This window comes from Hylobates moloch, unplaced genomic scaffold (genome assembly GCF_009828535.3).
Source record: "Hylobates moloch isolate HMO894 unplaced genomic scaffold, HMol_V3 SCAFFOLD_16, whole genome shotgun sequence".
NCBI classification, from domain to species: Eukaryota; Metazoa; Chordata; class Mammalia; order Primates; family Hylobatidae; genus Hylobates; species Hylobates moloch.
The window spans coordinates 46013738-46040286 of NW_026652291.1; the positions used below are offsets into that span (position 1 = coordinate 46013738).

Sequence of the window (26549 nt, forward strand, 5' to 3'; positions counted from 1 at the left end):
AATGTTCTTTCCCTTTCTTCTTTTTTTAAAAAGTCCAATGTCACCTCTTGTACAACGTCTTCGGAAGAGTTAGTCACCTCCAAATAATTTCACTCACATATTTTTAAGACAATATTTAGCACACTGTAATATACTGTGCTGTGCTGGCCGGTAGCTTAAGCTTATTTGGGCTGGGTTTCCTATCTTATATGTTGTTTCCTAAAACTAAGCACGATCTTAGAAGATTGTGTTTGCTAAATAAATTAATGTATGATAATTATATTTTTGCTTTGATTGACAAAATTAAGACAAAATCAGTCTAGATTAAGCTGGCATTGACTGCTCCCAAGAGGACATTTGGCAATATCTGAAGACATTTTTAGTTGTCACAGCTGGGAGAGGTGCTACTGGCATCTCGTAGGTAGGGGCTAGGGATGCTGCTGAACATCCTACAATGTATAGATGGCCCCTGCAATAAAGAATTATCTGGCCCAAAAAGTCCATGACGCTGAGGCTGAGAAACCCAGTTTTGGTTTGCCACCTTAAATGTTCTTCTATTTATACTGTAAATTTCCTGTAGGATATTTTTTCTGAATGAAATAAGCACTCCAAATACTAATACCATTGATTCTAAGACCTACAAATAAATGTACTAGTCATTCTTTAGAGCAGTGTTTCTCAAATTTGTGCATCAGAATCACTGGGAGGGCTTGTTAAAACATAGGTGCCTGGGCCCCACCACAGGAGTTTCAGTAGATCAAGGGTATCCTATGTACTGTAGGCCTGATAATTTGTATCTCAAGGTTTCCAGGGGATGTTGATGCTGCTGGTCCAATGTCCATACTCTGTGAACCACTGCTTTAGAGAAGAGCCCAGGGTTAGTTAACCTGAGGGTTTATCACACTTCTCCCCATTAGAGGCCATGCCCAGAAACTTGACATGCAACTTCCCTGGGTAGCCCTGCCTTTCTTTTCCCTGTATCTCCCAGCCAGGTACCTGGAGCTGCATCTGTGATGATTGCCAGGCTGGCAGCACCTTAGACTCAAAACATACCCCATTCCTGAGCACAGATGAAGGCTGCTAGCAGGGCAAGGCACCAAACCCTCTTCCCCCATTTATCAGCCAGTAGGGGCCTGAGGTCCAGGCCCTTGGAAATGAAGTAACATCTAAAGAAGATGCATATCCTAGCTCCTCAGAACACCTGTATCAGAATCACCTACGGGGTTTAGAGTTATGAACCCACCCTCATAATTCTGTCAGCCAGGGGATCTGCATTTTATGAAGCTCTTGACATCAGTGGTTCTCAAAGTGTGGTCCTGAGACCAGCATCATCATCACCACCGGCGAACCCGTTAGAGATACAAATTCTTGGGCACTTCCCCAGACATAATTCGAAACGCTGGGGTTGAGACCTCGTCACTTGTATTTTAACACGCCCTCTATGTGAATTCTGTTAGCTCAAGTTTGAGAATTACTGGTTTAAATTAGTCTGCTTCTCAAGTGTAAGATGTCTGGATGTAGACTTCTGGATTTTTCTTTCACTTCACGTTCTAGATTCCTTTCCTACCTGTATATACCAAAAGCACCCACAGGAAGCAAAGCGCCCCCCCACCCCCACCACCACTCCCCAAAAGGCCTGCCTGTAGAACATTTGTACCCTACAAAGGAGAGCAAGAGAGAACTTTCTTTGAATCTGGTCATTTGTTTGCATGCCAGTCGCGCTTTATCTAGCCGGATAGTGGTCCCTGAGAGGTCGACCTGGCACTCTCGGAAACCCGAAGACCCCGGCCGGTAACCTCCGGAGGGGCGGTGTCGCGGGCCGGCTTTGCAGCTGGTACTGGGCTGGCGTCCCGCCCCGGGCTCCTGCGTAAACACGCGGTTCCCTCGGCAACGCTGGAACCCACGTCAAAGGCTCCGCCAGGTCACCGGCGACCGCCACCCCTCTGGCCGAGCCCAGCTCCCCGCGGCGGCCGCTAGCCCCCGGCCCCGAGCCACCCCTCCGACCTAGCGGCCGCCGCCCCCGGTGCGGGATGAGCAGATCCGCGGCCGCCACTGGGCCCCATGGAGGAGCCGCCGCCGCCGCTGCCGGCCCGCCCACCAGCGAGCATGGCCTTACTGGGCAGCCCACACCCCGGCGCCCCCTCCGCGGCCGGCCCGCCTGGCGGGACTTCCTCCGCGGCCACCGCGGCCGTGCTCTCCTTCAGCACCGTGGCGACCGCAGCGGTCGCGGCGCTGGGGAACCTGAGCGACGCAAGCGGAGGCCGCACAGCTGCCGCTACAGGTGGCGGCGGCCTTGGCGGGTCCGGGGCAGCGCGGGAGGCGGGGGCGGCGGTGAGGCCGCCGCTGGGCCCGGAGGTGGCGCCGCTGCTGTCGCACGGAGCTGCGGTGGCGGCCCAGGCGCTCGTCCTCCTGCTCATCTTCCTGCTGTCTAGCCTGGGCAACTGCGCGGTGATGGGGGTGATTGTGAAGCACCGGCAGCTCCGCACCGTCACCAACGGTTTCATCCTGTCGCTGTCCCTATCGGATCTGCTCACGGCGCTGCTCTGCCTGCCCGCCGCCTTCCTGGACCTCTTCACGCCGCCCGGGGGCTCGGCGCCTGCCGCTGCCGCGGGGCCCTGGCGCGGCTTCTGCGCCGCCAGCCGCTTCTTCAGCTCGTGCTTCGGCATCGTGTCCACGCTCAGCGTGGCGCTCATCTCCTTGGACCGCTACTGCGCCATCGTGCGGCCGCCGCCGCGCGCTGCAGTTGCTGGCGGGCGCCTGGCTGACTGCCCTGGGCTTCTCCTTGCCCTGGGAGCTGCTCGGGGCGCCCCGGGAACTCGCGGCGGCGCAGAGCTTCCACGGCTGCCTCTACCGGACCTCCCCGGACCCCGCGCAGCTGGGCGCGGCCTTCAGCGTGGGGCTGGTGGTGGCCTGCTACCTGCTGCCCTTCCTGCTCATGTGCTTCTGCCACTACCACATCTGCAAGACGGTGCGCCTGTCGGACGTGCGCGTGCGGCCGGTGAACACCTACGCGCGCGTGCTGCGCTTCTTCAGCGAGGTGCGCACGGCCACCACCGTGCTCATCATGATCGTCTTCGTCATCTGCTGCTGGGGGCCCTACTGCTTCCTGGTGCTGCTGGCCGCCGCCCGGCAGGCCCAGACCGTGCAGGTCCCCTCGCTCCTCAACGTGGTGGCCGTCTGGCTGACCTGGGCCAATGGGGCCATCAACCCTGTCATCTACGCCATTCGCAATCCCAACATTTCGATGCTCCTAGGGCGCAACCGGGAGGAGGGCTACCGGACTAGGAATGTGGACGCTTTCCTGCCCAGCCAGGGCCCGGGTCTGCAAGCCAGAAGCCGCAATCGCCTTCGAAACCGCTATGCCAACCGGCTGGGGGCCTGCAGCAGGATGTCCTCTTCCAACCTCGCCAGTGGAGTGGGAGGGGACGTGGCCATGTGGGCCCGCAAAAATCCAGTTGTACTTTTCTGCCGAGAGGGACCACCAGAGCCTGTGACGGCAGCGACCAAACAGCCTAAATCCGAAGCTGGGGATACCAGCCTCTAAGAAAGGTTGGGATGGCCAGCTTATGAAGGCAAATTTCCACTCGCATTATTTAATGATGGAAGATTCTGGGGGAGAGTCGTGGATTTCATAAAGCCAAACATTTAAAGCTACAGACGGGGGAGGCTTACCACTTTCCCCAAACAACATAAAAGACAATGTCCCTTCTTCAAAAGTGCCAAAAGGACTGTAAAATGCAAAAATTAAAACAATCTTAAACCACATAACCAAGCATTGTGAACTGTAAGTGCCAAAAATGACAAAAATAACATTCACTATAACTGAAAAGCTCATATTATAGGACCACACTGTGAAACAAACAAAACATTGAATGCAACTAGTATTGTTCAACTACACAGAATTTCAGGAATGAATGGAGATCCTCAGAGCTGCTTGAAAGCCCCTCTAAATCGCTAGCATCCAACAAAACTTTAGCTTCTAGAGCTTACACCTCTGACATGCTTTGGGTGCTTAGATTGCAAGTGGAAAAGTCTTATCCTTACACACATTGGTGCACTTCCTCACCCCACCCCTTAATAACCTTTGTGGAAAATTTTTAATTCATAACGCATTTAAAATCATTTTAGGATTTTGAAAAGGTGGTTATTATTAGATAAAATTCAACCAGCTGAAGGACAAATAGAAGTATGAACATAAAGAAAGGTGTGTTTTAAATGTTTTCCAAGATTATATGTAAAAATTAACATTCCTTCCACCTGCGTCATACTCCCAAAATGATCTTCCTTGGAAAACTTTGAAGCTTTATCCTTACTCTAACCTGTTACTTTTATTTCTGATAAATTTTGGAATGCTGCTCTCAGAATGCTTTCACATTTAAAAAAATATTTTCATTGTAGAAAATCTTTGTCTTTTGAGGTAAATTTGATTTTTGGGTATAGCCAAAAATGTAATTTGAAGTCAAGTTGATTGAATAAGGCGAGTGATGCCACTTTATTTAAATTATTATTATTTTTTAAAATGAGACCGCTATAAAACAACAAGGTTGGGTTTCCTATGTGGCTTATAGCTAACTGAAAACGATTCTTAAGAAAAATTCTAAAGCTATTTTGAGAAGCAGCCGCTTGGAATTAGCATAGACTTTTCCAGGAAGATCATACTCTCCTACATTTAGAAATTTGGTATATTTTGTGTTTTTTAAAATAGCTGATGGTTGCTTTATAGCTATGACTTGTGGAAGATAATATAGTATTTATTAAAGGGAGAATAGTTGTGGGACTATATGTAACAGGGTATTAAAACACAGGCATAAAGTTGGAGAAGAACTTCAAGCAAACTGAAAATATCTTTAGAAATATGCAAATCAAAGATGCTTTTTAAATTTCTATCTTAGCAGAAAAGATGGTTTTACAATAATTCAGAACCGTTACTCAGGATTTGTGTATGTGAACTTTCTAATGTTAAATACGACTATACACAGAATCATTCACTCAGAATTTTTTAAAATGTTATTTTTCCCTCTTTCTTTCCCTCCATCCTGCCCCTCTTTTCTTCAGTATTTCATAGCCTTAATTGAACAAGTTATTTACAGTAGATATGAAAAGACATTAGCTGTCGTATGAAGATTTCAATGTGAAAAGCCAGCATTTTCTTCCTGTAAAGTATTTAAATATGCTTTTAAGTATTTCTTTGTTTGATAGGTGGGTACATGTCATTATTTTGTAATCAAAGGTGGAAATATATGATTCATGTCAGAGCTAAAGATGTTTTAATTTTTTCTGCTTCTCAGGGTATCATCACAAATCAGAAGTTTGTAAATTGTGTATATTTTGCTAGACTCAATGTAGTACAAAGTAGATGAGATAATCTCTCCCCTCTAGCCCTTATTTTATAAAGCATATACAGACTTCATGCAGCTGGATTAACAAAAACAGGTATCTGCGGTATTTGCCTGTTAAAGGCAAAAAATTGTGTATTTTTTGGTACCGAGTCACTTTTGGGATTTAGAGAGAAACGATAAAGTTTTCCAATTATAAAAGACATCATAGAATAGGAAGTACAGTTGTGAATAAAGGGCAGAGAGTTAGAGATCTTAGAGTAAGGAGGTGAGCGTGTTGCAAAATAGTGTGTCGCCTGAGAAGAAGAATTGAAGGAAGGCATTGAAAAATGAACGGGATAAAGAATAAACCTACCTGGTGAGTGAAGGGAAAATCTGAGAGATTGGAAGTGACAAGGTGATGGCATGAAGGACTTTAAGGAAGAAAAGGAATTCCAGCCCTACCTTTTCGGTGGCAGGAAGTTTTAGGAAAGGCATGGCTTGTGAAAGAGACCATTCTGTTAGTGGCTCTGAGAGTCATGGTAGGCAAGAATTGGAGGGGAAAAAGAGAAAATTGTTCATAAATGACTGAACAACTTACAATGCTCTAAATTGTTTGTTTTTAATCTAAGGCTATCCAACTATTTAGTGGTAGAACTAGGATTTGAACTGCAGTCTGTTTGGCCTCAGAACCCCATGTTTGTTTCTCTCTATCCCCACAGAAGTCTACAGGTAAGGAAATCAAGAATGATCAGTTATGGTACTGTCGTCATTATCATTGTCGTGATCATCATCTACCATTTTTGTTTTCTACTTTATATAAGGGCAACTTCCTGGGAGCTAAGGCTACTAAAAGGTAGAAGCCACCGTACTCATCTGCAGAGGGCTTACAGCCTCAGCAAGGACCTTGTGGCTTTGTAACAACAGTCAGCCATAACAAGTTTACTCGTGGAGAAGAAAAGGTGTAGCACTTTCAGAAGAGGCTATCAAAGAAAAGAGATGAACTTGGAAGCAAGAGATGATACTCAGGTATAAGTCAGCCACCCATTTGACCCAGCGTAAATACTTAGACAATCAATACCTCAAAAGGTGAAGAAAGAATGATTCTCAAAATACTCTAAGACTTCGACCTTTCCTTGTGCTTACTATGAGTATGCAATTATAGTGACTTCGTGGGAAAAGGAGAAAGAAAAGCTATGAAATATTGGAATGGATTGAATATTGAGTACTATGTAAAGGCCAGGATGTAATCCTTCATGTTTCATGCTGCTCCCAGTTTGGGTATTTCATTTGGGCGGAAATAATAACAGCAACAAGTAGTACTCTGTATAGTAGGTGCATTAGCTCATTTAATCCTTAGAGCAATCTTATTAAGGCATACTATATTATCACTCTCCCCATTTCACAGATGAGAAAACCGAGGCACAGAGGTGGTTTTTTTTGTGTGTTTTTTTGTTTTTTTTTTGAGATGGAGTCTGGCTCTGTCGCCCAGGCTGGAGTGCAGTGGCGCGATCTTGGCTCAGTGCAAGCTCCGCCTCCCGGGTTCACGCCATTCTCCTGCCTCAGCCTCCCGAGTAGCTGGGACTACAGGCGCCCGCCACCGCGCCCGGCTAATTTTTTGTATTTTTTTAGTAGAGACGGGGTTTCACTGTGGTCTCGATCTCCTGACCTCGTGATCCACCCGCCTTGGCCTCCCAAAGTGCTAGGATTACAGGCGTGAGCCACTGCGCCCGGCCAAGGCACAGCGGTGTTTTGTGATCACACAGCTAGTAAGTGCTAAACATGAGATTTGCACCTGGCAGATTGGTGCCAGAAGTCGTCTCTTAACTGCTATACTGTACTGCCTCTATCTTTTGAAAAAGACAATGAGAAACCTGGAAAAGTGCCAAGGAAGATAAGGACAACTATCAAAGGAGTGGGAAAACAGCATAACATTTAAAAGAAAAGATTTTGTTTCTAATTTGGAAAACAACTATATATGTGTGTTTTTAAAAAATACATAAGAATTTCTGAGCAGTTATTTTCTGGGGTAATTCCACTCAAGATGACCCCAGTCATCCATTTTCCCCATTCCTGCTCCAGCGCATCTGAACAGCATTGGAGAAAAATTACAGAATCAGATCTATTAGTACCCACTGCACTTAGAATCCATAGCCTTGCCTGGCCCTTCCACCCTGCTCGCAACCTGAGTGTTTTCACTTGTCAACTCACTCCTTCTGCCCCCTTTTGTGACCCTTCAAACTTTTAACCAACCCTAACCTCTTAGAATATGCAAACCATGCAAACATTTAACCAACACTAACCTCTTGGAATATGACTTTTGGTGCTGCTTCTCCAAGAAAATAGAAACCATCAGAAGCACATTTCTTCATATTTTAGCCACCAAACCTAACTAAACTAGATTTGTACTAGTTCTCAGCTATGTTTTCCAATTATAATGAAGCTGGTCCCTTCTGCAGCCTCGGGAATCTCATGCTATCTATTACTTCTGTTCCCTGGTATCCTTAGCCTTCCCACTGAACCATATCCCTGCCATGAGCACTTAAGCATGCCGTAATCTCTCACTTGAGAGGAAAAATGCCCATTCTTCCCTCCTTTTCTCTCCCTCAGTTCCTTTCCTTCAGCTAACTCATCAAAAGAATTGCCTGTACTTTTACAATTGATCTAAATTGTAGTCTACACTTTTAGTGGTGTAAAAAAGAAAGTTATTATTTTTCTGCAACTCAGCATCTTACTCTGCCAGATGGTAAAACTTAAGATGACAGCATCTAGGTTCTAGGGCTTATTAGTGCCAGTGCATTGGTGAACATAAGTCCTCAGTTGTCATCCATTCACCCTGGCATCTGCCAAGGCATCCATCAGTCTGTCTCTGGCCTTATATCCATGGCTTGCTGAGTAATTAATTATCTCTCACTTCAGTCCAAGAGGACCCAGCTCAAATGACCACTTTAGAGCCCCTCTCTAAACACAAAAAAATCATTACTCCACCTCAGAACCATAGAGGGCTGTGACCACACCCATTAGGAGGTCACAGGCTGCTTTTTAAAAATTTTTTCCAATATTTTTGATTTTTGATATGTTTTGATATTGTTGGGTCAATAAATCAAAATTATACATAAAATATACTTTGGAAGTTCCACTTCTGGAATGGCAATGAGGAGCTCTGTGGATCTCAATTAAACAAGTTTAACTAGTGAACATTATTTTCAAGACAATAATTTTTAATCTTATTAAATTATCCTAATGGCATATAGAAAATGCAGAAACATTAATTAAGAAAATCTAAAACTCAGTAAGAATAGTGAGTCTGTGGCATTTCGTTTATAACCTACTCTCTCTCTCCCTATTCCCAGCTCAGCATGACAGAGACTCCATTCCAGGTGGAAAAAGCACATGTCTCTTTCTTCTCTGAGATCCCAGGACTATCTTATTTTCCTCAGAGGGGCAGGTTACAAGAACTTCACATCTCTCAGGCTACATGTTGCAGAGCTTAAATTCCAGGTGAGTGCAGCCAAGAAGCTGGAGTTGTCTTCTACCTACCTCCCACTCACAGAGCAAATGCTTTACTAGGGTGTGGCATGCTGGGAATACTGGGGCCATGATTGTTCTCAAACAAGCTCATTTGTAGGACTGAGACTTCATGCTTGAACAGGCAAGCTGAGAAGACCCGCTGTTATGACCCCCCCACCCAATGCCCTACTTTTGGAGCAACCATTCCAAAAGAAGCAGGCCACCATCCCTGCCCCCATAATTCAGAGCCATGACTCAGAGTTCGCATAGGAGTAGAGACAGGCCTTTAAACAGACAGCCCTGAAGCTCTCTCCAAAGGAACTAATTTTATTTGAAACAAAGTGTGGAGAAGTTCAAGTCTAAGGGCATTCTCAAAAACAATGGAGTTTTGGTGGTAAACAATTAAGAGGAGGTTAAAAATTTCATGAGAGTTAGAAGCTAAACCATAGGGCAGCTAGTTTACCAGAGAGAACCCAGAAGAGACAGCTAAAAAGAGCTCTCCTGAGGTCTAAACTAACCTCAAAAACTGCCCCTGCAATTGGATCAGACTGTGGAGCAATTTATGCCCAAGAGCATTGTCAAAAACAATAGGGCAATTAGCAAATAATTAGTGACACCTAACATCTAGAAGTGATCAGGAAAAGAGACAGTCAAACAGAGCCCTACTAAAGCCACTGTTCTCCAAGGGTGACTGTAGGCATACCCAAGGCTGTGTCCTCTGAGGAACACCACCAGAAGCTTCACACCACAGAGCAAAAAGACTACCCCAAAATAGTCCAGTAACTAAACAAATAAATAAACAAACAGTAGTTATAAGCCCCACAGAAGGAGAAGTAGAAACGTGTATCTGGAGCTGCTACAGAGTTGTTCCATGAGGGTTTTTCTTAGCTGTCTTTTTCCCTGGTTCTTTCTATAGAAAGCATCCAGTTTGCAACAACAAGAACAATAAATATATGAGACATGCACAGAAATGGGAAAATATGAACTGTACCCAGGAAAAAAAAGCAGGCAACAGAAGAAACTGTCCATGAGAGGGATCAGATGGCAAATTTAACAAACTCTTTAAAGTAGACTTTATGAATATATTCAAATAATTTTTTAAACTATGCTTAAAGAAGTAAAAGAAGGCATGTTGAAAATGTCTCATCAATAGAGATTAATAAAGAGATAGAATTTATAAAAAAAGAAACATGGAATTCCTTGAGTTGAAAATTACAATAACTAAAATTAAAACTTGACTACAGGGGCTCAACAGTAAATTTGAACTGGCAGAAGAAAGAATTAGCAAACTTGAATATAGTTCAATAGAGATTATGTAAGCTGAACAACAGAGAGAAAAATAATGCAGAAAAAAATGAATACAGCCTCAAAGACCTGTGGGAGACCATTAAGTACATTAATATATGTGTAATGTGACTACCAAAAAAAGAAGAGAGAGAAAAAAGAGCAGAAACAGTATTTGAAGAAATAATGGTTGAAAACTTCCCAAATTTGAGTCTTAAAAGAATTAGTCTACACACATCCAAGAAACTCAAGAAACTCCTAAGTAAGACAAACACAAAGAGACATACACAGATAGTAAATAGTAAAATAGTAAAAATGCTGAGAGACAACGACAAAGGAAAAACCTTGAAAGCAGCAAGAGAAAAACAACCTGTCACACATAAGGGAATCCCAATAAGATTAACAACTGACTTATCAGAAACAATGGAGGCCGGAAGGTAGAGGGATAACATATTCAAAGTGCTAAACGAAAAAACTGTCAACCAAGAATCTTATATTTAGCCAAACTATCTTTCAACAAATATACATTAAAAGTCTCTGGTCTACATCTGCCCTGTTCACCTTGTCCTCACTTTTCTCAGGCAACCACTTTTTATTAATTTTTTGTTTATGTAAAAGGAAAGGCATATTTTCTTAATTTTCTCCCTCTTATACACAAAAGTTAGCATACTATATGCACATTGATTTTTTTCATTTAACAATATATCCTGGAAATTGTTCCCTATGATATATTCAAAGTTATTCTTTTTCTAAATAGCTTCATGGTATTCCACTGTACAGATATATCAAAATATTTGATAATATCAAAATGTAGCCACCTTCTTTTGATCGACAGGTTATCTCTAATTTTATACTATTGGAAAATAATGCTGCAATGAAGCAGCTTACACATAAAACATTTTGTATGTGTGCAGGTATTTCTATATGGTAGAATCTCATAGGTAGGAGTGATGGTTCAAAGGCTAAATACATTTATAATTTAATACAAATTGCCACATTACCTTCTCTATAGGTTGTACCATTTTTCACTTCCACCATTTGGTGGAAGTGAAATAGAGTTCACCAAATTATGAGTATGATTGTTTCCCTGCAGTTTTGCCAATAGAGTGATTTTAGACTATTTACATTGTGGGTTACAACCAACGGTAAGTCATGAATTTAGTGTAATGGGTCATAACCAACATTTAAAACAAACTGAAGTGGTGTAGGACAGCATAAAACATATCAGATTTCACCACACATAGTTTGATAGTTGTAAAATTATTTGATACTCTTCCCTTCAAATGATATAAACTAATTTTCTTTCCCCTTAAGTGTGAGCTGTACTTAGTGACTCATTACTTTTTTTTTTTTTTTTTTAACTCATTAGGGGTTGTTTGTCTCAACAAGTCAAGGAAAGAGCAGCCAAAGAATATCATCAGAGATGCAGCTTTCCAGGCCTCCATCCTGGACTTGCAGGTTTCATATTGACATATGTTTGCAAGATGACTTGCACTTCCAGGTCTCCACTCTCCATTCGAAGAAATAGAAAAGAGAGAATAAGGGCTTTTTCCAAAAAGTTTTGTCTTTCTAATCAGGAAGACATGACCTTCCCAGAGATGTCTGATTACATCTTACTGCCAGAACTATATCACATGGCTATCCTCAAGTGTTAGGGAGATTGAAAAATTGAAAGTTTTTAGCAGAGTGCATTTTCCTCCCACTAAATAGTGTTATGATGATCACTTTTGATGAACAGAATGTGGCAGAAGTGAAGATGTCTTAAATATTAGGGCAAAAAAAGGTATTGACTGTGGCTTTCTTGTTGCTCTTTCTCAATTCAATTATTCTGGGGAAACCCAACTGCCATGTTGTGAGGACACTCAAGCAGCCCTGTGGAGGAGCCCACAAGGTGAGGTACTGAGGCCTCTTGCCAACACCCATATGAGTGAGCCATCTTGGAAGCAGCTCCAGCTGACATCTTAATTACAACCCCTTAAGAGACCTATATCAGAACTACCCAGCTAATCTGCTCCAAGTTTCTGACTCACAGAAGCTTTGAGAGAATAATTGTTTTAAGCTGCTAAATTTGGAGCTAGCTTGTTACACAACAATAATAACTAATACACTTAGTAGAAATAAGTATGGGTTCATGAAACATTTCAGTTATATACGAGTGTGTGCTAGGTCTCAGTGTAAAATGAACCCCTTCTTATAGGTTGCAGTAAAAAACAAAATGGAAAATTCTGCACAAAACAAACCAAGCAACAGTTTTAGGCTCTGAGGTCTTGCTGCTGCCTTCCGGAGGTCTGCATGGGAATCAAGACACAGGTCCTCTTTGCTTTCAGGTGCCCCAAACTTATTAGTGGCTCATGCAGCCTTTATTGCCCCATCATTCTATAGCTAGGCCAGTCACCAAGGGTGGGCAGCAATACACAGGGCACAAGGACACTTCTCAGAGCTCTATTTACATCTAAATTCTCCTTGATTTTTTTTTTTTTTTTTTTTGAGAGTCTCGCTCTGTCACCAGGCCGGAGTGCTGTGGTGCGATCTTGGCTCACTGCAATCTCTGCCTCCAGGGTTCAAGTGATTCCCCTGCCTCAGCCTCCCAAGTAGCTGGGACTACAGGCATGCACCACCAGGCCTGGCTAATTTTTTGTATTTTAGTAGAGATGGGGTTTCACCATGTTGGCCAGGTTGGTGTCAATCTCCTGACCACGTGATCTGCCTGCCTCGGCCTCCCTAAGTGCTGGGATTACAGGTGTGAGCCACTGCACCCGGCCTCTCCTTGATTTTCTAAGCTCCTCTCATCCAACCTGAAAACATCTTTACCTAGTCTTTAGGATAGTCATCCTGGCTTTTACAGCTTTGTGTGTTCTCTTGGACTTATTATCTTGATTTAAAACCTTCCTATTTAAAGCAGGGCCAAAATTTTAACAAACCAAAGACCTCTTTGTTTTTGGCACAGCCTCCTTTAGTTCAGAAAATCCTAAAGGTAAAGGAAGTCCTGTGCGTACAAGGAAATACAGTGGAAAAAACCCTCAAATAATATTTGAAAATGTTATTCACATATTGTCTTTATTTCAACTCGATTCTTTTCTCATTCCATTTTTATCTGGCTCCTACACTCATTGCTTCACAGAATTAGTCACAGAATAGGTCACAAATGACCCAAATCCAATGAATACTTCTCAGCCACCTTACTTGACCTTGCCAAACATAAACCACGTGTATTAGTCAGGGTTCCCACAATAGGCTGTCTGCAGGCTGAGGAGCAAGGAGAGCCAGTCCAAGTTCCAAAAATGAAGAACTTGGACTCCAGTGTTCAAGGGCAGGACGTATCCAGCACAGGAGAAAGATGTAGGCTGGGAGGCTAAGCCAGTCTCTGTTTTCACATTTTTCTGCCTGCTTAGATTCTAGCAGTGCTGGCAGCTGATTCGATTGTGCCCACCCAGATTAGGGGTGTGTCTGCCTTTCCTAGCCCACTGACTCAAATGTTAATCTCCTGTGGCAACACCCTCACAGACACACTCAGGATCAATACTTTGCATCCTTCAATCCAATCAAGCTGACACTCAATATTAACCATTCATCATGGTTGGCCCCACTTCCCTTTTGGAAATGTTCTTGTCCTGGCGTTCATGTTTTTACTGTTTCCTAGTTTTCCACTAACCACTCTGATCATTCCTTCCTAAACTCTTTGACTACTTTCTCTGCTTCCCCATCTCATATTTTAAAAATTACTTTAAAAATAGGTAATATGTGCACATGTTATGAATTCGAAAAGGTATAAAAGGGTGCAGAGTGAAAAATAAATGTTTCCCTTTTCCTTCCTGCCCTTGACACCTAAAACCTGCCAATCATCAAGTCCCTTTTCCCCAATCTGTTCCTCTTCAATCCCAAAGTCATTACCTAGGCCAGCCTCTTATCACTAATTTCAATGGACTTGATGACCTAGTTCTGGGTTCTCCATGAGAAACCCACTTTAACATCCATCACAAAATATTTTGGAGTTCCCAGTTGGTCTTCCACATGTACTTAAGAAAATGTCTATTCCTATGGTCTCTGTGTTACCCTGCCAGGCACCATTGTTAATCCAAGTAGCTCTGCCAAGAACAGTAGCTATAAGGAAGAAGAGATTGTGCTTAGCAGACAACATTCTTCAAACATGGCATTTTTTTCAACTTTTTTTTAGTAGGCTTTATTTTTCAGAGCATCTTTAGGCTCACGGCAAAATTGAGTGAAAGTACAGAGATTTCCCGTTTATTCTCTGCCCCAACACATGCAAAACCTCACCTGTTACCAATATCCCCCACCAGAGAGGTACATTTGTTATAATCAATAAACCTACAATGACACATTGCTGTCACCCAAAGTCCATAGTTTACATTAGCGTTCATTCATTCTTGGTGTGGTACATTCTATGGGTTTTGACAAATGTCATAACATGTATCTATAATTATAGAAATATGTAGAAGAGTTTTATTGCTCTAAAATTCCTCTGTGCTCCATCCATTCATCCCTTTCTTCTCCCAGTCTCTTGAAACCACTGCTACTGTTACTGTCTCCATGGTTTTGCCTTTTCCAGAATGTCATATAGTTGGAATTATACCGTAGGAAGCCTTTTCAGATTGGCTTCTTTCACTTAGTAATATGCATTTTAGGTTTCTCGATAGCTTTTCATGGCTAAATAGCTCATTTCCTTTTAGTGCTAATATTCCATTGTCTGGATGTACCATAGCTTATTTATCTGCTTATTTACTGATGGCATCTTGGTTGCTTCCAATATTTTGCAATTATTAATAAAGCTGCTATAAAGATCTGTGTGCACATTTTTGTGAACATAAGTTTTCAACTCATTTGGGTAAATGTCAAGGAGCATGATTCTTGAAATGTACATTAAAAATGTGTTTAGGTTTGTAAGAAACTGCCGAATGATCTTCCAACGTGGAGGTACCATGTTGCATTCCCACCAGCAATGAATGGGAGTTTCTGTTGCTCCATATCTTTGCCAGCATTTGGTGTTATTAGTGTTTTAGATTTTGGCCGTTCTAATAGGTGTGCAGTTATATCTCAATGTTGTTTTAATTTGAAGTTTCCTAATGACATGTAATGTTGAGCATCTTTTCATATGCTTATTTTCTATTTGCATATATATATATATATATATTTTTTTTTTTTTTGAGACAGAGTCTCGCTCTGTCGCCCAGGATGGAGTGCAGTGGCGCAATCTCGGCTCACTGCAAGCTCCGCCTCCCGGGTTCACGCCATTCTCCTGCCTCAGCCTCTCCCAGTAGCTGGGACTACAGGCACCTGCCACCACGCCTGGCTAATTTTTTTGTATTTTTAGTAGAGACGGGATTTCACCGTGGTCTCGATCTCCTGACCTTGTGATCCGCCCGCCTCGGCCTCCCAAAGTGCTGGGATTACAAGCGTGAGCCACCGCGCCCTGCCTATTTGCATATATTCTTTGATGAGGTGTCTATTCAGATCGTTTGTCCATTTTAAAATCAGGTTCATTTTCTTGTTGGGTTTTCAGTTATTTTGTATTTTAGATAACAGTTCTTTATCAGATATGTCTTTTGCAAATTTTTTTTTCCCAGTCTGTGGCTGGTTTTCTCATCTCTTTTCAACATTTTCAAAAAGAAAATACATAAATATGACAGTTGGTAAGATTGTGATGAAAAGGCGTAGAGTAGCTCTTATCAATAGGAATATTACTCCTCCCTAAAGAGCATTTCAGAAATTTGGGGAAGCATTTTTTGTCTCACAATATCACTAGCATTTAGCAAATGGTGTCCAAGAATTCTGGATGTCCTATAAAGCATGAGAGAATACTGACCAATGCAGATTGTCTCACATCCCATACAGCTTTCAAATGTCCCACCAGACACTGAAATAGCTGACAAATTTATGAATCATTATGTAAGTCCATAACTTTAGTTCATTCTGCATAGAAAAGTGTGTTTTAAGCATGGTTTTAATATACACAAAAAGTTTCTAGAAATGCAACTCTATAAATTGAAATTTTTATTATATCTATTTTGTTTAGATTTTTATTAAACAATATTCACCCATTTGGAAAGCACTATCATAATGTACTACACAGCTTGAGCTAATGGACTGTGAAAAAACACTTTTGTATCAGTCTACATTTGTAGCTATTATAATCGCTGTGATTCTGCATTTAAATATAAGCATCTAACTACTTCATTTTGTTTATTCTGCAATAAAAAGAGCCTACTGATCATACAGCAACATAAATGAATGCTACAGGCATTTTGCAAAGAGAAAAATCTGGATACAAAAGAGTATATACTGTATAATTCAATTTATATGAAGTTCCAGAACAGATAAAATAAGTATATGGTGAAAACAAATACAATTTCTAGTTCTTTGCCGGTAGTTCCCATATGTCATCCACTGTATCCGTGTTTTCCTTTAAGCCCTAAATATATTTGTAATAGGTACTTTTAGAGTCTTTGTCTTCTATTGCAAACGTCTTGGTTATATAAAGTTGGGCCTTTATTTGCTGCTTCCCTCTCTTTATGAGTCATATTTTCTTTTCTTCTCTTTTGTTCCATGTCTAGTTATCTTTGATTATATGCATAATATTATAGATGACACATTGCAAAGAATCTGGATTTTATGTCTTGTTTTAAAGGGCATTTATTTAAATTGCTAGAAGGTCCTCCAGATCCTTTCAGGCTTGGTGTCATTCCATGTTGGAGTCAGTCTCTTTTGGTTTTGTCCCTTGTCCTAGCATGTGGCTCTCATTTTAAAGCTTGACTTTTATTTTCAAGGTATTTGTTGTCTTAAATGCCTGAGGTGCTCAATGAACTTTCTGCACTCTGGCTAGACTATAACATGTACAACATCATCTAGTCTAGTGTAATTTTAGGTATCTTTGTTCACCACTCACTCCTACAATAGCCACTTTCTCCTAGTTCTCATGGTGATTTGTTCTACACATGTGAAACCCAGCTCTATACCAAAGATTTATGGAGAGCTTCCATGCAGACAGCTGTCTCCCTCCATCACATCACTCCTTTCTCTCTCGCCCACAAATTCTAGTCACTTCAACTGTGTTGAACTCTGATCTCTGTCTTCTCAGCTTGGGAAGACCACCATTTTCTACTGGAGCTCTACCTCCCAGGGTCAAAGTCTGAAAAATAGTCCTAGGTAGAAGGATGAAATAATTTACATAATGCATATACCTATGAAGCACTTAGCATGATGTCTGCACAGAGTAAATGGCCAATAAATGTTGACTTTTATTATGAAATCTGTATTTGATACAAATTTTATCTATAATATTTTATTAAAGAAAAAAGTCTTATAAAATGGTATAGAGTAACCTCATTTTTGAAAACAAACATATTGAAATTAGGAAGGATATCTACCAAATAATATTACTATCAAGTAAGAATATCTTTATCAAACAATATAATTATAGATGCTCTTCGATTGTTAATAATTTCCTCCATTATATTTTTTATAATAAGCATTACTTTTTAAAATGAAAGAATTTATTTTTGAATAAAAATAAACTACTAAAGCGCATTTTGAGGGGTCTGTGTCGAAAGGGAAGAAAGGGGTAAGCTCTCTACTTAGCCTTGGAGGGAGTAAAATAATTTACCTATCTACTATACACACTGGAACCTCAGCGTTTTCGGGCCTGTTGGCTGGAGGTACTGCCATTTCTGCCTTTGCAGCCTCTGAGGGAGGCCTGAGTTACTGGCTTGGTTCCCTGACAATATACCAGACTGTAGGAACCCTTCTGAGTTGTGTATTTAAGTAGTTAAAAAAATCCTGGAGAAAATTCAGTTAAGTTATAAACCAGTCTTATCTTTTTATTTTTATTCATGCTGTTATATTATCCCTCTCTCTTGGATTGAGATCATTTTTACATTTAACGCTTAGTTCTTTCCTCTCCACATATGAGAGAAGGAGTGGAGGATAGCCTCACCATCACTACTCAAGGTGGTCCGGACACCTGGCTCTCCCTGTATCATTGGCTAGGAAAGCACAAGCCATCAGATTCAAACATAAAAGTTGAGGTGGCTCAGCTGGATGGCTGCCATCTCTCTCCCCAACCTCAGGAGTTTCTTGAGTAAGTCTTTTCATGCGTGTCCGTGTGAAGAGACCACCAAACAGGCTTTGTGTGAGCAATAAAGCTTTTAATCACCTGGGTGCAGGCGGGCTGAGTCCAAAAAGAGAGTCAGTGAAGGGAGATAGGGGTGGGGCTGTTTTATAAGATTTGGGTAGGTAAAGGAAAATTACAGTCAAAGGGGGGTTGTTCTCTGGTGGGCAGGAGTGGGGGTCACAAGGTGCTCAGTAGGGGAGCTTTTGAGCCAGGATGAGCCAGGAGAAGGAATTTCACAAGACAATGTCATCAGTTACGGCAGGAACAGGCCATTTTCACTTCTTTTGTGGTGGAATGTCATCAGTTAAGGCAGGAACCAGCCATCTGGATGTGTACGTGCAGGTCACAGCGTATATGATGGCTTAGCTTGGGCTCAGAGGCCTGACGTCCCTGTCTTCTTATATTAATAAGAAAAATAAAATGAAATGGTGGTAAAGTGTTGGGATGGCGAAGATTTTTGGGGATGGTATGGAGAGATAATGGGCGATGTTTCTCAGGGCTGCTTCGAGTGGGATTAGGGGCAGTGTGGGAACTTAGAGTGGGAGAGATTAAGCTGAAGGAAGATTTTGTGGTAAGGGGTGATATTGTGGGGTTGTTAGAAGAAACATTTGTCATTTAGAATTATTGGTGATGGCCTGGATATGGTTTTGTATGAATTGAAAAACTAAACAGAATAAGAGAAGGAGAAAAACAGGTATTGAAGGACTAAGAATTGGGAGGACCTAGGACATCTAATTAGAGAGTGCCTAATGACGTTCAGCATAGCCTTGCCAGCAAAGATTATTTATTTACTTTAAGAGTTAAGAGTGGTGGTTTGGGGATAGCACCAGGAGATATCAGCTGTGATGACTTGGAGAAACAGTGTAAACTGGCAGTGTAAACAAGAGCAGGGCATGTATGAGTAGTTGAGAACGGTGAATAGGAGTATGACTAGACAGAAGATAGTAGGGATGACAAGTTTTTTTGGGGCACAGACCAAGTTGGTCTGGTGTCTGGAATGAGACTGGGGCCTAATAAAAAGGAGCGTCCATATAGGAGCTCAAATGGGCTGTACCTTGTAGCATTCTGAGGACGGGCCTGAATTCTGAGAAGAGAAAGAGGTAAAAGTATTGTCCAGTCCTTTTTAAGTTGGTGGCTGAGCTTGGTGCGGTGTGTTTTTAAAAGACCATTAGTCTGTTCTACTTTTCTTGAAGACTGAGGACTGTAAGGGATATAAAGGTTTCACTGAATACTAAGAGCCTGAAAAACTGCTTGGCTGATTTAACTAGTAAAGGCTGGTCTGTTATCAGACTGTATAGAGGTGGGGAGGCTAAACTGAGGAATTATGTCTGACAGAAGGGAAGAAATGACTGCGGTGGCCTTCTCAGACCGTGTAGGAAAGGCCTCTATCTATCCAGTGAAAGTGTCTACTTGGACTACGAGATATTTTAGTTATCTGACTCGGGGCATGTTGAGTAAAGCTAATTTGCCAGTCCTGGGTGGGGGCAAATCCTCAAGCTTGATGTGTAGGGAAGGGAGGGGGCCTGAATAATCCTTGAGGAGTAGTAGAATAGCAGATGGAACACTGAGAAGTTATTTCCTTGAGGACAGATTTCCATGATGGAAAGGAAATGAGAGGTTTTAAGAGGTGGGCTAGTGGCTTGTACTATAGCATAGCCTGCCTTTGCTGGTGTGTGGCGATTAGGCCTGTTGGAACTGCCATCAATAAACTAAGTGTGATCAGGGTGAGGACCAGGAAAGAAGGAAATATGGGGAAATGGGGTGAATGTCAGGTGGATCAGAGAGATGCAGTCATGAGGGTCAGGTGTGGTATCTGGAATAATGTGGGAGGCTGGATTGAAGTCTGTGCCAGGAACAATGGTAATTATGGGAGACTTAACAAAGAGTGAGTAGAGCTGAAGGAGCTGGGAAGCAGAAAGTATATTCGTCAGGTGTGAGGAAGAAAATAGATTTTGGAAGTTATGAGAACTGTAGAGAGTGAGTTGAGCATAGTTTGTGATTTTTAGGGCCTCTAAAAGTATTAAAGCAGCGGCAGCTGCTGCACGCAGACATGAGGGGTAGGCTAAAACAGTAAGGTCAAGTTGTTTGGAGAGAAAGGCTACAGGGTGCGGTCCTGGCTCTTGTGTAAGAATTCTGACCGCACTAACCATGCCTAGGAAGGAAAGGAGTATTGTTTTGTAGAAGGTGCTGGGGTTTGAGAGATTGGTTGGACACGATCGGCAGGGAGAGCACGTGTGTTTTTATGAGAATTATGCTGAGATAGGTAACAGATGAGGAAGAAATTTGGGCTTGACTGAAGTAATGGGGGTTGTCTGTGAAGCTTTGCGGTAGTACAGCCCAGGTAATCTGCTGAGCTTGATGGGTGTCAGGGTCAGTTTAAGTGAAAGCGAAGAGAGGCTGGGATTAAGGGTGCAAAGGAATAGTAAAGAAAGCATGTTTGAGATCTAGAACAGAATAATGGGTTGTGGAGGGAGGTATTGAGGATAGGAGAGTATATGGGTTTGGCACCATGGGGTGGATAGGTAAAACAATTTGATAAGGCGCAGATCCTGAACCAACCTGTAAGGCTTGTCTGGTTCTAGGACAGGTAAAATGGGGGAATTGTAAGGAGAGTTTATAGCTTTAAAAGGCCATGCTGTAGCAGGCAAGTGATAACAGGCTTTAATCTTTTTAAAGCACGCTGCGGGATGGGATATTGGTGTTGAGCAGGGTAAGGGTGATTAGGTTTCAATGAGATGGTAAGGGGCATGATCGGTCGCCAAGGAGGGAGTAGAGGTATCCTATACTTGTGGGTTAAAGTGGGGGGATACAAGAGGAGGACGCAAAGGAGGCTTTGGATTGGGAAGAAGGGTGTCAATGAGATGTGGCTGTAGTCCAGGAATAGTCAGGGAAGCAGATAATTAAAGTGTCTCGGCCTAATAAGGGAACTGGGCAGGTGGGGATAACTAAAAGGAGTGCTTAAAAAAGTATTGTCTAAGTTGGCACCAGAGTTGGGGAGTTTTAAGAGGTTTAAAAGCCTGGCCGTCAGTACCTACAATGGTTATGGATGCAGGGGAAACAGGCCCTTGAAAAGAAGGTAATGTGGAGTGGATAGCCTCCATATTGATTAAGAAGGGGATGGACTTAGCCTCCACTGTGAGAGTTACTTAAAGCTCGGCATCTGTGATGGTCTACGGGGCTTCCGAGGCGATCCGGCAGCGTCAGTCTTCAGCTGCTAAGCCAAGAAGATCTGGGAAGGAGTCAGAGAGCCTTGGGCCAGAGTCCCAGGGGCTCTGGGAGTGGCTGCCAGGTGAGTTGAACAGTCCGATTTCCAGTGAGGTCCTGCACAGATGGGACATGGCTTAAGAGGAATCCTGGACTGCGGGCATTCCCTGGTCTGGTGGCCAGATTTCTGGCACTTGTAGCAAGCTTCTGGGGGAGGCGGTTCTGGAGGAACGCCTGGCCACTGTGGTGTAGGCATTTGGAAGTTCTTGTGTGCTGGAGATGTGGCTGGGGTTTGTCTCACAGTGGAGACAAGGAATTCCAACTCCAAAATATGTTGCTGCTTGGCTGCCTCTACTCTATTATTGTACACCTTGAAGGCAAGGTTAATTAAGTCCTGTTGTGGGGTGTGAGGGCCGGAATTTAATTTTTGGAATTTTATTTAATGTCGGGAGCAGACTTGGGTAATAAAATGTATACTGAGAATGAGACGGCCTTTCGACCTTTTAGAGTCTAGGGCTGTAAAGTGTCTTAGGGTTGATGCCAAATGAGCCATGAACTGGGCTGGATTTTTATATTTGAAGAAAAACAGCCTAAACGCTGTCTGATTTGGGATAAGAAAAACGAGCATTAACCTTGACTATGCCTTTGGCTCCAGCCACCTTTTTAAGAGTAAATTGCTGGGCAGGTGGGGGAGGGATAGTCACGGAACGAAACTGTAAGCCGGACCCGGTGTGAGGAGGGGAGATGATAAAAGGAGTATAGGGTGGAGGAGTGGAGGCTGAGGAAGAATTGGGACCTAGCTCGGCCTGGCGAGGAGGGGAGGTGTCGTCCCTGCATGGTCTGACACCTCTGAAACTTGGGTGAATAATCAGGCGTCCCTCCAATGATTAAACACAAAGGGAAGGCTGCCTTCCTTAGTCTGTGACTGGCGCCAGAGTTTTGGGACCACGGATAAAACGTGTCACCTTTGTCTCTACCAGAAAATGAAAGGAAATTAAGAGAAGGGAGAGATTGAAGTGTGGCACCAAGATTGAAAGGAGAAAGAGGTTGAGGGATAGCGAGGGAGGTTGGAGAAGAGAGTAAAAAGAGGCCGCTTACTGGATTTGAAATTGGTGAGATGTTTTTTGGGCTGAGGACCTGAGGTCATAGCAGAGGCCTGACATCTATCTTTCTTAGAGGAATGTGCTCTCTGGTCAAAAGTAGAGAATAACTCCACGAGATTAAAGCAAAACATGCATCTACCTGATTCAATATGTTCAAGGGCCCCACTAAATGGGGCAGTTTAATTGTTGGTTTGTTTTTTGAGACAGGGTCTTGCTCTCACCCAAACTGGAGTGAGGTGAGAATCATAGGTCACTGTAACCTCCAACTCCTAGGCTCAAGCAATCTTCCCACCTCAGCCTCCCAAGTAGCTAGGACTACAGGCCTGCACCATCATGCCCAGCTACACTGGGCAGTTTAAAAGTAAAAAAAATTGTCAATCTACTTGTTTTCTCTCCAGAGAACATAATCGATTTGACTGAAAAAACTAATACTGGTTTATCTTTAGCTACCAGGACTACAGACAAACCAAAGGAAAGGCAGCACATATTTCCTTACTTCCTGATAGTCATTAAGTTCCTGCTGGTTTCTGGATGTCAGGGGTCCAGAGACAAGTACATATATTTTTTTAAAATTTTTATTTATTTATTTATTTATTTATTTATTTATTTATTTATTTAGAGACGGAGTCTCACTCTGTCGCCCAGGCTGGAGTGCAGTGGCGCAATCTCGGCTCACTGCAAGCTCCGCCTCCCGGGTTCAGGCCATTCTCCTGCCTCAGCCTCTCCGAGTAGCTGGGACTACAGGCGCCCGCCACCACGCCCGGCTAATTTTTTGTATTTTTAGTAGAGATGGAGTTTCATTGTGTTAGCCAGGATGGTCCCGATCTTCTGGCCTCGTGATCCACCCGCCTCGGCCTCCCAAAGTTCTGGGATTACAGGCATGAGCCACCGCGCCCGGCGACAAGTACGTATTTTCTTGATAGCACTACTACAGTACATCTATTCCCGTTGTGAAAGGGGGTAAATTCAAACAGCAGTTCACCTGCGATTTGAAAGCCTGAAATACTGCTGATTCCCCACAAGGAGGCTCCATTATCAAGTACAACAATTTTCAAAGCGGGAATGCCTCAACGATTTTGAAAAGCAACACATCATAGCACATTAAACTTTCATAATCTTTAAATGCTTTAACATTCTTATTGATAACAGTTTGGCTCTAATTATCACATAAAAATTTAATCTATCATTTTAGTGCTATTCGAAGCCAAGACAAATGTATCATATATTAAATACATAATTTAGTTAAGCTGAGTATTTAAACAAGACCGAATTTTTTTCTCAGTGGGAGGAAGGGAGGATGATTGGTGATTATACTAAAAACAAATTTTCTTATGCTTCAGGTATTACATGTGATCAAAAAGTTGTCACACAGGTTCAACTTTGGCTTTCTAAGTCAAACAAAAGCTTTACCTTGGCTAAAATTCCTTATCTTTATAAGGCAAAACATATTGACTGGTAGCTCATTGCCTAATTGGTAACACATATGTCACGGCATTATTTTAATATCACTCTTTAACAATAAAAGAGTTAGTATTTCCTATTGGATGGTGTAACATCTTAAAATATTGGTAATAACAGTTCCAAATGGTTATAAATGTATTAGAAGTATTTGAACAGGAAATAGAGACTAAATATATACTTAAATAATTTGTTACAATTTAGATTTCTTTCAATGCATAATGTTGAAATTAGTTTTTCCTTTTGCCTCTTTAATTCTCTGAAAAAAGAACTTAGAATGACTTTTAGTGCTGTAAGTGTTCAATTAACTTTTCATTTAAATTATTTATTTTATATGATGGATGGAATGCATCAGGGCAACTGAGAAATAAGGCAAATTTCTTACATTTGGAAAATAGAGTTGGGCTTGTGATTTGAAAGTTTTAGTTTTCTAAGACTATTCTTTAGAGAGTGGGATTTGGGATGTAGCTAGCATTTATTGATTGCCTCCATCAAGTCCTTTGCTCATATTCATATCAGTGGGCCAGATATTACTATTCCCCATTGCATAGATGAAGAAGCTGAGACTCAAAGAAAATAACTTGTTCAAGATAATATAGCCAGCTAAACAACAGCAGGATTGGGATTAGAACCCACAGCAGGGATGGATGGGAAGAGAGGCAGACAAGGGTGGAGGTTTGGGGATCTGAGAGTGAGGAGGAGGCAGGATGAAATTAACAAGGGTAGAGTCTTATCTGGGAGTTCACAGAAGTAGTAATTTATATCCCTTAGCATGCCTCCTTTATCAGGCCCTCTGAGGCTGGATGAATCTCTGTTTTTCCAGTCAGTTTGAATCTTAGCATCAATATTATATTTGAAATGTAAGAGTAAAATTGCCTTTCTGTGACATCTTTTTAACTGATTACTGGGCACTTAGGCAACCAGCTCCCGAATGTCTGGTTACTCTTAAAAAAGGTCAGGATTGCACCTAGCTAGCCTCACTAATAGAGGAGACCTTGTGGCCATCTTTCATAGCAGCCTGAGGCAAGTTGTCATGAATTCACTGAAACTTGCTGATTTCCCCTGTGCACCTGAAATAACCTGGTTCCCTTAGTGATGTCCATTCAGCCTGAATAACTCTACTGCTTCCCCTCTGCCAGCACACCACCCACCCTGTCAACGATGGTGAAAATCTGCAACCTCTTGTTTACCTTCATGTCTGGGGAGCCTCTCTTATCCTTCTCACAAGGATAAAAGGAGATTGCATTCAAACTTGCTTTGATTACTCTTAGCTTACATACAGAACCACCTCTTCAGAGGAAAGAGAAGTTTCTCCCAGTTCTGTCTTTGGAAATGGGAGGTTGGTCTTGGAGTCTTTGACTAACACAGATAGATCATTAATCACAAAGACTGTCTCTGGAAACTGAAAAAGGTCAGATTCTCTTAGAAACTGTGGGATGAGGCCGGGCGCGGTGGCTCACGCTTGTAATCCCAGCACTTTGGGAGGCCGAGGCGGGCGGATCACGGGGTCAGGAGATCGAGACCACGGTGAAACCCCATCTCTACTAAAAATACAAAAAAAAAATTAGCTGGGCGTGGTGGCGGGCGCCTGTAGTCCCAGCTACTCGGAGAGGCTGAGGCAGGAGAATGGTGTGAACCTGGGAGGCAGAGCTTGCAGTGAGCCGAGACTGCGCCACTGCACTCCAGCCTGGGCAACAGAGCGAGACTCCGTCTCAAAAAAAAAAAAAAAAAAACTGTGGGATGAGAAAAAAAAAAAAAAAAAAAACTGTGGGATGAGTGTGGTGGTACATGCTCATAATCCCAGCACTTCGGGAGGCCAAGGTGAGTAGATGGCTTGAGCCCAGGAGTTCAAGACCAGCCTAGGCAACATGGTGAAACCCCATCTCTACGGAAAAAAAAAAAAAAAAAAAAAAAAAAAAAAATTAGTTGAGCGTGGTGGTGCATGCCTGTAGTCCCAGCTACTCAGGAGGCTGAGATGGGAGGATTGCTTGAGCCCAGGGAGGTTGAGACTGCAGTGAGCCGAGATCATGCCACTGCACTCCAACCTGGGCAATAGAGTGAGACCCTGCCTCAAAAAAATAAGTAAATAAATAAAATAAAAATGAAAAGAAAGAAACTGCACAATAAGACAAGGGCAGGGTGGAGAGTTTGTTTTAATTACACAAGACACCCATGCAATACGACACCCCTTTAAAACATACAAAGTCACATAACTTCAGAATTTCAAGATTTGGTTTAAAAAAAAGAGAAAGGGTGGAAAATGTCATACTGTATACATTTTCTGCTCTTTGTGCTACTGAACATTCTCTAATGAATGTCTCCTAAACATCTTTCTGTGATCTACTTTGAAAGGAGAACAGAAGGGAGGGAAGAACAGAGAGGAGACTGAAGAGAGATGAGAGTGAAGGAAGAAGAGGGGGCTAAGAAGAGAGCGAAGAAGATAAAGTTTACACAAGAAAGGAAGAAGGAGAGAGAGAAGTTGTCTGCAATTATGGCATATTAGGTGAGCAAAGAACACTTTGTGCATTTATTTGTTTGACACACAGTTATTGAGCATCTATTTTGTGCCAG

The 26549-nt window shown here is 42.4% G+C and overlaps 2 protein-coding genes across 2 annotated transcripts in view; both read left to right on the forward strand.

The window, feature by feature from the left end:
- The window catches only part of L3HYPDH (trans-L-3-hydroxyproline dehydratase), a 62745-nt gene that overhangs the window by 17190 nt on the left and 19006 nt on the right, over positions 1-26549 (forward strand). Inside the window, exons 5-8 of the transcript XR_009210396.1 lie at positions 6119-6323; positions 8648-8795; positions 11458-11546; positions 26331-26481. The gene's annotated coding sequence lies outside the window, so the exon portion shown is untranslated. The remainder of the gene's footprint in view (positions 1-6118; positions 6324-8647; positions 8796-11457; positions 11547-26330; positions 26482-26549) is intronic.
- GPR135 (G protein-coupled receptor 135) lies at positions 1846-3747 on the forward strand. The gene is given in 2 exon segments (XM_032135117.2): positions 1846-2708; positions 2710-3747. Coding segments are annotated over 2 exon segments (1482 nt in total). The 5' UTR covers positions 1846-2040; the 3' UTR covers positions 3524-3747.